Source organism: Ranitomeya variabilis, chromosome 1, assembly GCF_051348905.1.
Source record: "Ranitomeya variabilis isolate aRanVar5 chromosome 1, aRanVar5.hap1, whole genome shotgun sequence".
Classification (NCBI taxonomy): domain Eukaryota; kingdom Metazoa; phylum Chordata; class Amphibia; order Anura; family Dendrobatidae; genus Ranitomeya; species Ranitomeya variabilis.
The window spans coordinates 977,371,662-977,383,886 of record NC_135232.1 but is presented as its reverse complement, the minus strand read 5'-3'; the positions used below and the strand labels follow the sequence as shown (position 1 = coordinate 977,383,886).

The window sequence follows — 12,225 nt, the reverse complement described above, 5'->3', positions numbered from 1 at the left end:
CTAGGCTTTTTAATTTTCCCATGTGCCACATAAAATGGAAAAGGGAGACTTCACCAGTATATAGTATATGTATGTGTATATACACACACATTGGATAGATAGATACACAGATAGGATAGATAGATAGATAGATAGATAGATAGATAGATAGATAGATAGATAGATAGATAGGTGATAGATATAGATAGATGATAGATAGATATAGATAGATTATAGATAGATAACAGATAGATAGATAGATATAGATAGATGATAGATAGATGATATATAACAGATAGATTGATATATAGATAGGTGATAGATAGATGATAGATATAGATAGATGATAGATATAGATAGATAACAGATAGATAGATAGATGATAGATATAGATAGATAGATGATAGATAGATAATTACCGTGCTCAGCATTAATGAGTACTCCCCAATGGATTTGTCTAAAAAGCTTTAGTTTTCTTTCAGAAACAACATTTTCTATGGGATATATGCATATTTTGTACATCCAAAAAAGTAGTTTCCTAATAAATTCATTCAAGATCATATTAAAAAAAGTGAGTACACTGCAAATGCATACACAGTATATAACAAAAGTGAGTACACCCCACACATTTTTGTGAAATATTTTATTATATTTTTTCATGAGACAAGATATGACACTTTGATACAATGTAAGGTAGTCAGTGTACAGCTTGTTTAACAGTGTAAATGTGGGGTGCCCTCGAAATTACTCAACACACAGCCATTAATATCTAAACCGCTAGTAATAAAAGCGAGTACACCCATAAGTCAAAATCGGGAAATTGTGCCAAATTAGCCATTTTCCCTTCCTGGTGTCATGTGACTCGTTAGTGTTACAAGATCTCAGTTGTGAATGTGGAGTTAAATTTGGTGTTATCGCTCTCACATTCTCTCACACTGGTCACTGGAAGTTCAACATGGCACCTCACGGCATCCTCGGTGCGGATCTGAAAAAAAGAATTTTTGCTCTATATAAATATGGCCTAGACTATATGAAGATTGCCAACACCCTTAAACTGAGCTACAGCACTGTGGCCAAGACCATCCAGCAATTTAACATGACAGGTTCCACTCAGAACTGGCCTCGCCATGGTCGACCAAAGACATTGAGTGCACATGCTCAGCGCCATATCCAGAGGTTCTCTTTTCTAAATAGATGTATAAGTGCTGCCAGCATTGCTGCAGAGATTACAGGGGTGGGGGCTCAGCCTGTCAGTCCTCAGACCATACGCTGCCTACACTGCATCAAATTAGACTGCATGGCTGCTGTCTCAGAAGGAAGCCTCTTCTAAAGAAGATGCACAAGAAAGCCTACAAACAGTTTGGTGAAGACAAGCACATGAAGGACATGGGTTTCTGGAACCAAGTCCTGTTGTCTGATGAGACCAAGATAAACATATTTGATTCAGATGGTGTCAAGCGTTTGTGGTGGCAGACAGATGAGGAGTACAAAGACAAGTGTGTCTTGCCTATAGTCAAGCATGGTGGTGGGAGTGTAATGGTTTTGGGCTGCATGAGTGATGCCGGCTGTGGGGAGCTACTGTACAGTCCATTGAATGACACCATACACTGTGACATACTGAAGCAGGACATGATCCCCTTCCTTCAGAAACTGGGCCTAAGGGCAGTATTCCAAAATGATTACACACCAAACACACCTCCAAGATGACCACTGTTTTGCTAAAGAAACTGAGGGTAAAGGTGCAGGACTGGCCAAGATTTAAACCCTATTGATCATCTGTGGGAAATCCTCAAATGGAAGGTGGAGGATAACAAGGTCTCTAAGATCCACCAGATCCGTGATGTCATCAATGGCAGTTAAGGCAGTGCTTGAAAATAATGGTGGTCACACAAAATATTTACACTATGGGCACAATTTAGCCATTTATACTTAGGGGTGTACTCACTTTTATTACCAGCGGTTTAGATATTAATATTAGATATTAATGGCTGTGTGCTGCGTTATTTTCACAGCACACTAAATTTACACTGTTACACAAGTTGTACACTGACTACCTTACATTGTATCGAAGTGTCATATCTTCAATGTTGACCCATAAAAAGATAAAATAAAATATTTACAAAAATGTGAGGGGTGTACTCACTTTTGTGATCTACTGTATATACACATATGTATATAATATACACATACCGAAAAAAGGAAGTAAAACAATAGTTTTCACTCTTCACATAACACATTGAACTCTTCTTTACAGAAATACAAAAAATTCCAACATGTTCATTATTATTCATTTCATTAGATCTGCAATAATGCTCATAGAGAATGGCGAATGTTGAAGCAGCTGTAAAATATTGCAAGCACTCAGCATGCTGGCCTCTTTTTAATATGATTAGTTTTAGCTCAGATGGGTTTTAAAGACAGGTCATCATTCGGAGAATTAAGAGGACTTACACAGGACTATTTTTATCCCAGCTGCCTGCGACAAAAACACTAGAGAACAGCAGATGCACGGCGAAGGCCTGAACACTGACACTAAAGCTTAAAATTCCTTTAGTGCTATATGAAATCGATACAGAAAACAACCATAAGAAATTGTAGCTTACCTGTTGGTTGTATATTTCGTCTTATGTCTTGCAATTGATCTTTGAAGAGCAAGATTCAGCCTCTCAAACTGCAAAACAAGCCAAATAGTGCAAATAAGCTACATAATAGTGATGGCAATTATCATCAGTGGATCGCCGACAGCTGCTACTGCACTGCTATTTTCAAACTGATTTTTTTTAGGAATTTATGGATAACATGAAAGAAGAGGAATACATACATATTATATATGAGATCATGCTGCCGCACAGGCACCACCGCCGACACCTGCCTGCAGAAGGGTTTTTTCAAGAGATATAGATATATACAGTACAGACCAAAAGTTTGGACACACCTTCTCATTTAAAGATTTTTCTGTATTTTCATGACCATGAAAATTGTACATTCACACTGAAGGCATCAAAACTATGAATTAACACATGTGGAATTATATACTTAACAAAAAAGTGTGAAACAACTGAAAATATGTCTTATATTCTAGGTTCTTCAAAGTAGCCACCTTTTGCTTTGATGACTGCTTTGCACACTCTTGGCATTCTCTTGATGAGCTTCAAGAGGTAGTCAGCGGGAATGGTTTTCAATTCACAGGTGTGCCTTGTCAGGTTTAATAAGTGGGATTTCTTGCCTTATAAATGGGGTTGGGACCATCAGTTGTGTTGTGCAGAAGTCTGGTGGATACACAGCTGATAGTCCTACCGAACAGACTGTTAGGATTTGTATTATGGCAAGAAAAAAGCAGCTAAGTAAAGAAAAACGAGTGGCCATCATTACTTTAAGAATTGAAGGTCAGTCAGTCCGAAAAATTGGGAAAACTTTGAAAGTTTCACCAAGTGCAGTGGCAAAAAGCGCTACAAAGAAACTGGCTCACATGAGGACCGCCCCAGGAAAGGAAGACCAAGAGTCACCTCTGCTTCTGTGGATAAGTTTATCCGAGTCACTAGTCTCTGAAATCGCATATTAACAGCAGCTCAGATTAGAGACCAGGTCAATGCCCCACAGAGTCTAGCAGCAGAAACATCTCTACAACAACTGTTAAGAGGAGACTTTGTGCAGCAGGCCTTCATGGTAAAATAGTTGCTAGGAAACCACAGCTAAGGACAGGCAACAAGCAGAAGAGACTTGTTTGGGCTAAAGAACACAAAGAATGGACATTAGACCAGTGGAAATCTGTGCTTTGGGCTGATGAGTCCAAATTTGAGATCTTTGGTTCCAACCACTGTGTGTTTGTGCGACACAGAAAAGGTGAACGGATGGACTCTACATGCCTGGTTCCCACCGTGAAGCATGGAGGAGGAGGTGTGATGGGGTGGGGGTGCTTTGCTGGTGACACTGTTGGGGATTTATTCAAAATTGAAGGCATACTGAACCAGCATGGCTACCACAGCATCTTGCAGTGGCATGCTATTTCATCAGGTTTGCGCTTAGTTGGACCATCATTTATTTTTCAACAGGACAATGACCCCAAACACACCTCCAGGCTGTGTAAGGGCTATTTGACCAAGAAGGAGAGTGATGGGGTGCTACGCCAGATGACCTGGCCTCCACAGTCACCAGACCTGAACCCAATCGAGATGGTTTGGGGTGAGCTGGACCGCAGAGTGAAGGCAAAAGGGCCAACAAGTGCTAAGCATCTCTGGGAACTCCTTCAAGATTGTTGGAAGACCATTCCCGGTGACTACCTCTTGAAGCTCATCAAGAGAATGCCAAGAGTGTGCAAAGCAGTCATCAAAGCAAAAGGTGGCTACTTTGAAGAACCTAGAATATAAGACATAATTTCAGTTGTTTCACACTTTTTTGTTAAGTATATAATTCCAAATGTGTTAATTCATAGCTTTGATGCCTTCAGTGTGAATGTACAATTTTCATAGTCATGAAAATACAGAAAAATCTTTAAATGAGAAGGTGTGTCCAAACTTTTGGTCTGTACTATATATATATATTCTCGTATATATATACTGTATATATATATATATATATATATATATATATATATATATATATATATATATATATATATATACACTCACCGGCCACTTTATTAGGTACACCATACTAGTAACGGGTTGGACCCCCTTTTGCCTTCAGAACTGCCTCAATTCTTCGTGGCATAGATTCAACAAGGTGCTGGAAGCATTCCTCAGAGATTTTGGTCCATATTGACATGATGGCATCACACAGTTGCCGCAGATTTGTCGGCTGCACATCCCAAAGATGCTCCATACAAGGCAGGATGGATCCATGCTTTCATGTTGTTTACGCCAAATTCTGACCCTACCATCCGAATGTCGCAGCAGAAATCGAGACTCATCAGACCAAGCAACGTTTTTCCAATCTTCTACTGTCCAATTTCGATGAGCTTGTACAAATTGTAGCCTCAGTTTCCTGTTCTTAGCTGAAAGGAGTGGTACCCGGTGTGGTCTTCTGCTGCTGTAGCCCATCTGCCTCAAAGTTCGACGCACTGTGCGTTCAGAGATGCTCTTAGGCCTACCTTGGTTGTAACGGGTGGCGATTTGAGTCACTGTTGCCTTTCTATCAGCTCGAACCAGTCTGCCCATTCTCCTCTGACCTCTGGCATCAACAAGGCATTTCCGCCCACAGAACTGCCGCTCACTGGATTTTTTTTCTTTTTCGGACCATTCTCTGTAAACCCTAGAGATGGTTGTGCGTGAAAACCCCAGTAGATCAGCAGTTTCTGAAATACTCAGACCAGCCCTTCTGGCACCAACAACCATGCCACGTTCAAAGGCACTCAAATCACCTTTCTTCCCCATACTGATGCTCGGTTTGAACTGCAGGAGATTGTCTTGACCATGTCTACATGCCTAAATGCACTGAGTTGCCGCCATGTGATTGGCTGATTAGAAATTGTGTTAACAAGAAGTTGGACAGGTGTACCTAATAAAGTGGCCGGTGAGTGTATATATATATATATATATATATATATATATATATATATATATATATATATATATATATATATAATATTCATTATGTAAAACGGAGCAGGTCACTGAGGGATCAGTGATCTTTCATAAGCCATACACATGAAAAACTAAGCAGGGCACCACATAAGGACCCCCACAGGCTGCCCCGAAGCACGAGCATATCATTAAATGAAAACTGAAAATAAAGATTAAACAACACCACATAATGGATGTCATCACCAGGTTTAATTTTAATCAGTATAACGGCACCAACCTGACACTGTCTGTAGGTTACTGTGCACAATCCTGCTGACAGGTTCCCTTTAAACTACGGCATGCACAAGTTTTGTTATATGGACTAATACGATGGTACATAAATATTTGGTTGTATATTAAAGTTTAACCCCTTTCTGTCATTGGTCGTACTATTCCGTCCATGTGGGGTGGGTCCTACTTCCCAAGGACGGAATAGTACGTCCAGCGCGATCAGCCGCGCTCTCGGGGGGAGCGCGGCCGATCGCAGCCGGGTGTCAGCTGACTATCGCAGCTGACATCCGGCACTATGTGCCAGGAGTGGTCACGGACTGCCCCCGGCACACTAACCCCTGGCACACTGCGATCAAACATGATCGCAGTGTTCCGGCGTGCTTCCCTGAGACGATCGGTACAATGCGATGTGCTCACCTTGCGTCTCCGAGCGTCTCCTCCCTGCAAGACCTGGATCCAAAATGACCGCGGGGCTGCATCCGAGTCCTGCAGGGAGGTGGCTTCACAGCACCTGCTCAGAGCAGGCACCGGGAAGCCTCCCTGCTGTGCACGTCAGATCGCTGATCTGACACAGTGCACAGCAAAGTGTCAGATCGGCGATCTGTCACTTTACTGTGATGCCCCCCCCTGGGGCAAAGTAAAAATGTACAAAAAAAAAAATTACAAGTGTAAAAAAAAAATAAAAAAAGATTCCTAAATAAATAGTAAAAAAAAACATATTGTTCCAATAAATACATTCCTTTAGCTAAATAATAAAAAAAAACAATAAAAGTACACATATTTAGTATCCCCACGTCCGTAACGACCCGACCTATAAAACTGTCCCACTAGTTAACCCCTTCAGTGAACACCGTAAAAAAAAAAAAAAAAAAAACTAGGCAAAAAAGAACGCTTTATTATGATACCGCCAAACAAAAAGTGGAATAACATGCGATCAAAAAGACGGAAATAAATAACCATGGTATCGCTGAAAACGTCATCTTGACCCGCACAAAGCGAGCTGCCACACAGCATCATCAGCGAAAAAATAAAAAAGTTATAGTCCTTAGAATACAGCGATGCAAAAATAATTATTTTTTCTATAAAATAGTTTTTATCGTATAAAAGCGCCAAAACATAAAAAATGATATAAATGAGATATCGCTGTAATCGTACTGACCCGAAGAATAAAACTGCTTTATCCATTTTACCAAACGCGGAATGGTATAAACGCCCCCCCAAAAAGAAATTAATGAATAGCTGGTTTTTGGTCATTCTGCCTCACAAAAATCGGAATAAAAAGCAATCAAAAAATGTCACGTGCCCGAAAATGTTACCAATAAAAATGTCAACTCGTTCCGCAAAAAACAAGACCTCACATGACTCTGTGGACCAAAATATGGAAAAATTATAGCACTCAAAATGTGGTAACGCAAAAAACATTTTTTGCAATAAAAAGCGTCTTTTAGTGTGTGACGGCTGCCAATCAAAAATCCGCTAGAAAATGCACTATAAATAGTAAATCAAACCCCCCCTTCATCACCCTCTTAGTTACGAAAAATTTAAAAATTTAAAAAAATGTATTTATTTCCATTTTCCCATTAGGGTTAGGGTTAGGGTTAGGGCTAGGGTTAGGGTTGGGGCTAGGGTTAGGGCTACAGTTAGGGTTAGGGTTGGGGCTAAAATTAGGGTTGGGGCTAAAGTTAGGGTTGGGGCTAAAGTTAGGGTTAGGGTTTGGATTACATTTACGGTTGGGAATAGGGTTGGGATTAGGGTTAGGGGTGTGTCAGGGTTAGGGGTGTGGTTAGGGTTACAGTTGAGATTAGGGTTAGGGGTGTGTTTGGATTAGGGTTTCACTTAGAATTGGGGGTTTCCACTGTTTAGGCACATCAGGGGCTATCCAAATGCGACATTGCGTCAGATCTCAATTCCAGCCAATTCTGCGTTGAAAAAGTAAAACAGTGCTCCTTCCCTTCCGAGCTCTCCCGTGCGCACAAACAGGGGTTTACCCCAACATATGGGGTATCAGCGTACTCAGGACACATTGTACAACAACCTTTGGGGTCCAATTTCTCCTGTTACCCTTGGGAAAATACAAAACTGGGGGCTAAAAAATAATTTTTGTGTAAAAAAAGATATTTTTTATTTTCACGGCTCTGCGTTATAAACTGTAGTGAAACACTTGGCGGTTCAAAGTTCTCACAACACATCGAGATAAGTTCCTTGGGGGGTCTAGTTTCCAATATGGCGTCACTTGTGGGGGGTTTCTACTGTTTAGTTACATCAGGGGCTCTGAAAATGCAATGTGACACCTGCAGACCAATCCATCTAAGTCCGCATTCCAAATGGCGCTCCTTCCCTTCCGAGCTCTGCCATGCCCCCAAACAGTGGTTCCCCCTACATATTGGGTATCATCATACTCAGGACAAAGTGGACAACAACTTTTGGGGTTCAATTTACACTGTTTCCCTTGGAAAAATACAAAACTGGGGGCTAAAAAATAATTTTTGTGGAAAAAAAAGGATTTTTTATTTTCACGGCTCTGCGTTATAAACTGTAGTGAAACACTTGGTTCAAAGCTCTCATAACACATCTAGATGAGTTCCTTAGGGGGTCTACTTTCCAAAATGGTGTCACTTGTGAGGGGGTTTCAATGTTTAGGCACATCAGTGGCTCTCCAAACGCCACATGGAGTCCCATCTCAATTCCAGTCAATTTTGCATTGAAAAGTCAAATGGCGCTCCTTCCCTTCCGAGCTCTGCCATGCGCCCAAACAGTGGTTTACCCCACATATGAGGTATCATCGTACTCAGGACAAATTGGACAACTTTTTGGTCCAATTTCTTCTCTTACCCTTGGGAAAATAAAAAATTGGGGGCGAAAAAATCATTTTTGTGAAAAAATATGATTTTTTATTTTTACGGCTCTGCATTATAAACTTCTGTGAATCACTTGGTGGGTCAAAGTGCTCACCACACATCTAGATAAGTTCCTTAGGGGGTCTACTTTCCAAAATGGTGTCACTTGTGGGGGGTTTCAATGTTTAGGCACATCAGGGGCTCTCCAAACACAAATTGGCGTCCCATCTTAATTCCAGTCAATTTTGCATTGAAAAGTCAAATGGCTCTCCTTCCTTTCCGAGCTCTCCCTTGCGCCCAAACAGTGGTTTACCCCCACATATGGGGTATCAGCGTACTCAGGACAAATTGTGCAACAACTTTTGGAGTCCAATTTCTTCTCTTACGCTTGGGAAAATAAAAAATTGGGGCAAAAAACTCATTTTTGTGAAAAAATACGATTTTTTATTTTTAAGGCTCTGCATTATAAACTTCTGTGAATCACTTAATGGGTCAAAGTGCTCACCACACATCTAGATAAGTTCCTTACGGGGTCTACTTTCCAAAATGGTGTCACTTGTGGGGGGTTTCAATGTTTAGGCACATCAGGGGCTCTCCAAACGCAACATGGCATCCCATGTCAATTCCAGTCAATTTTGCATTGAAAAGTCAAATGGCGCTCCTTGCCTTCCGAGCTCTGCCATGTGCCCAAACAGTGGTTTACCCCCACATATGGGGTATCGGCGTACTCAGTACAAATTGTTCAACAACTTTTGTGGTCCAATTTCTCCTGTTACCCTTGGTAAAATAAAACAAATTGGAGCTGAAGTACATTTTTTGTGTAAAAAGTTAAATGTTCATTTTTATTTAAACATTCCAAAAATTCCTGTAAAACACGTGAAGTGTTAATAAACTTCTTGAATGTGGTTTTGAGCACCTTAAGAGGTGCAGTTTTTAGAATGGTGTCACACTTGGGTATTTTCCACCATATAGACCCCTCAAAATGACTTCAAATGAGATGTGGTCCCTAAAAAAAAATGGTGTTGTAAAAATGAGAAATTGCTGGTCAAATTTTAACCTTTATAACTCCCTAACAAAAAAAAATTTTGGCTCCAAAATTGTGCTGATGTAAAGTAGACATGTGGGAAATGTTACTTATTAAGTATTTTGTGTGACATATCTCTGTGATTTAATTGTATAAAAATTCAAAGTTGGAAAATTGCGAAATTTTCAACATTTTCGCCAAATTTCATTTTTTTCACAAATAAACGCAGGTAATATCAAATTTTTTTTACCACTATCATAAAGTACAATATGTCACGAGAAAACAATGTCAGAATCACCGTGATCCGTTGAAGCGTTCCAGATTTATAACCTCATAAAGGGACAGTGGTCAGAATTGTAAAAATTGGCCCGGTCATTAACGTGCAAACCACCCTTGGGGGTAAAGGGGTTAAAAATGAAAATCATAGCTTGAATTGGCCTTATAGCCATAAAGTGTTTGATCACTACAGAACATCACCTTCTTAAAGGGAACAAGTCATGTTGTGCACGTGTAACAGTGCCCAGGGTGGTAGCCATAGGCGAGTATCATGTGTCCGATACCCCGGCATATTACGAAAAATTGTGGGTCCTAGCTGGGTGTTAGTGTTGTGAGGGCCTTGTACCCATGCAGGCCACCAGTAGACAATGGTATTGGCTGGCCAGGGCCACGTATTCCACAGATTAATAAAGGAGACTTCTGTTCAAACATGGTAACGGGTATAAAGTCTTCTGGACGTTTCTTTCACAGTGTAATACATCTTCACACACACAGTTTCCTTCAACTGTAGTCTACTCAATGAAGTGAAGCACACTGTTTTGCCTTACTTTGTCACAGCCTAGCTTGTGGCTACAGTCCTGATCAGCAAGTCTCTCTACCTGCTCAGAAGTTCAGCGTCCTACCACTACGGATGCCCTGAATCTATCACTCTGGACTACCCACTAGTCCCCACGAACTCAGACCTGTTCAGGTCCATTCCTTTGGCATCCAGCAAGCTCAGGGTTTTGAATGACTGCAGCAATCACATTCTGTACATCTGGAAAAAAAAGTTAAGTATGAAATATGAACATGGAGGCTGATCAGCAGACACAGACTGGCTGCCGCTCTCTAAAAACACCCCAGTTGGGATGCAAAACTGAATATGAAGGCCCGGTCAGGAGTTGAAGAGGGGAATTATAAATGCAGGGACAAGACACTTTCTGTTTCTACATACAGTAGAGAAAACAGAAGAACTATCTGGGTAGAAAGGCAAAATGGGCAATTGTACATACACAGTGCTATATAATATGCACTGTGGACTGACAATTATGCACTATAATTTATAACATATAAAAACATATATACATTTTTTACCTGCTGATTTTCTGCATCTATTAGAATTCTATGGGGAAAATCCACACATAAAACTTAGAGTACCGGCATATTTCTATAGATCCCATCCCCTCTGCTGGAACTGTAAGACACTGCATTTTTTGTGCAGCGAGGATACCCAGTGACAAAAACTCACCAAAAACTCATCATGGTAACTTAATTTAATTCATTGTGCAGTCTGCTATGGTATATAGAAGATGTAGACGCCAAACAGTCCAACATTTTCAAGGAGATCTTATTGCAAAAAAAAATCCTTAGCCAACATACAACCCCTGACAAAAAGTATGTAATCACCGGCCTTGGAGGATGTTCATTCAGTTGTTTAATTTTGTAGAAAAAAAACAGATCACAGACATGGCACAAAACTAAAGTCATTTCAAATGGCAACTTTCTGGTTTTAAGGGCTCATACTCACTTGCGAGAAACTCTGATGAGTCTCGCACGGCAATACCCAACACTGCACCCGGCACTCAGGAGTGGAGCGTGTGGCTGCATGTTTTCCTATGCGGCCACACGCTCCGATCTGAGTGCTGGCAACAGCGCCGGGTATTGCCGTGCGAGACTCATCCCAGTTTCTCGCAAGTGAGCATGAGCCCTAAGAAAGAGTAAAAGAAATCAAGAACAAAAAATGTGGTAGTCAGTAATGGTTAGTTTTTGTATCATGGCTCCAACAAGAGAAATATCAATTGAAACAACGGAGAGGATTATCAAACTCTTAAAAGAGGGTGAATCATCACGCAATGTTGCAAAAGATGTTGGTTGTTCACAGTCAGCTGTGTCTAAAATCTGGACCAAATACAAACAACATGGGAATGTTGTTAAAGGCAAGCATACTGGTAGACCAAGGAAGAAATCACAGCGTCAAGACCGGATTCTTAAAGCAATATGTCTCCAAAACCGCCTAAAGGAAATGGGATTTACATACAGAAAAGCTAAACGAAAGCCATCATTAACACCTAAACAGAAAAAAACAAGGCTACAATGGGCTAAGGAAAAGCAATCGTGGACTGTGGATGACTGGATGAAAGTCATGTTCAGTGATGAATCACGAATCTGCATTGGGCAAGGTGATGATGCTGGAACTTTTGTTTGGTGCCGTTCCAATGAGATGTATAAAGATGACTGACTGAAGAGAACATGCAAATTTCCACAGTCATTGATGATATGGGGCTGCATGTCAGTTAAAGGTACTGGGGAGATGGCTGTCATTACATCTTCAATAAAT

General features: G+C 40.7%; 1 protein-coding gene across 1 annotated transcript in view; it reads right to left on the bottom strand.

Moving 5' to 3' along the window:
- The window catches only part of GUCY1A1 (guanylate cyclase 1 soluble subunit alpha 1), a 103,527-nt gene that overhangs the window by 71,086 nt on the left and 20,216 nt on the right, over positions 1–12,225 (bottom strand). Inside the window, exon 2 of the mRNA XM_077279394.1 lies at positions 2,583–2,650. Coding sequence (XP_077135509.1) covers positions 2,583–2,650 — 68 coding nt within the window. The remainder of the gene's footprint in view (positions 1–2,582; positions 2,651–12,225) is intronic.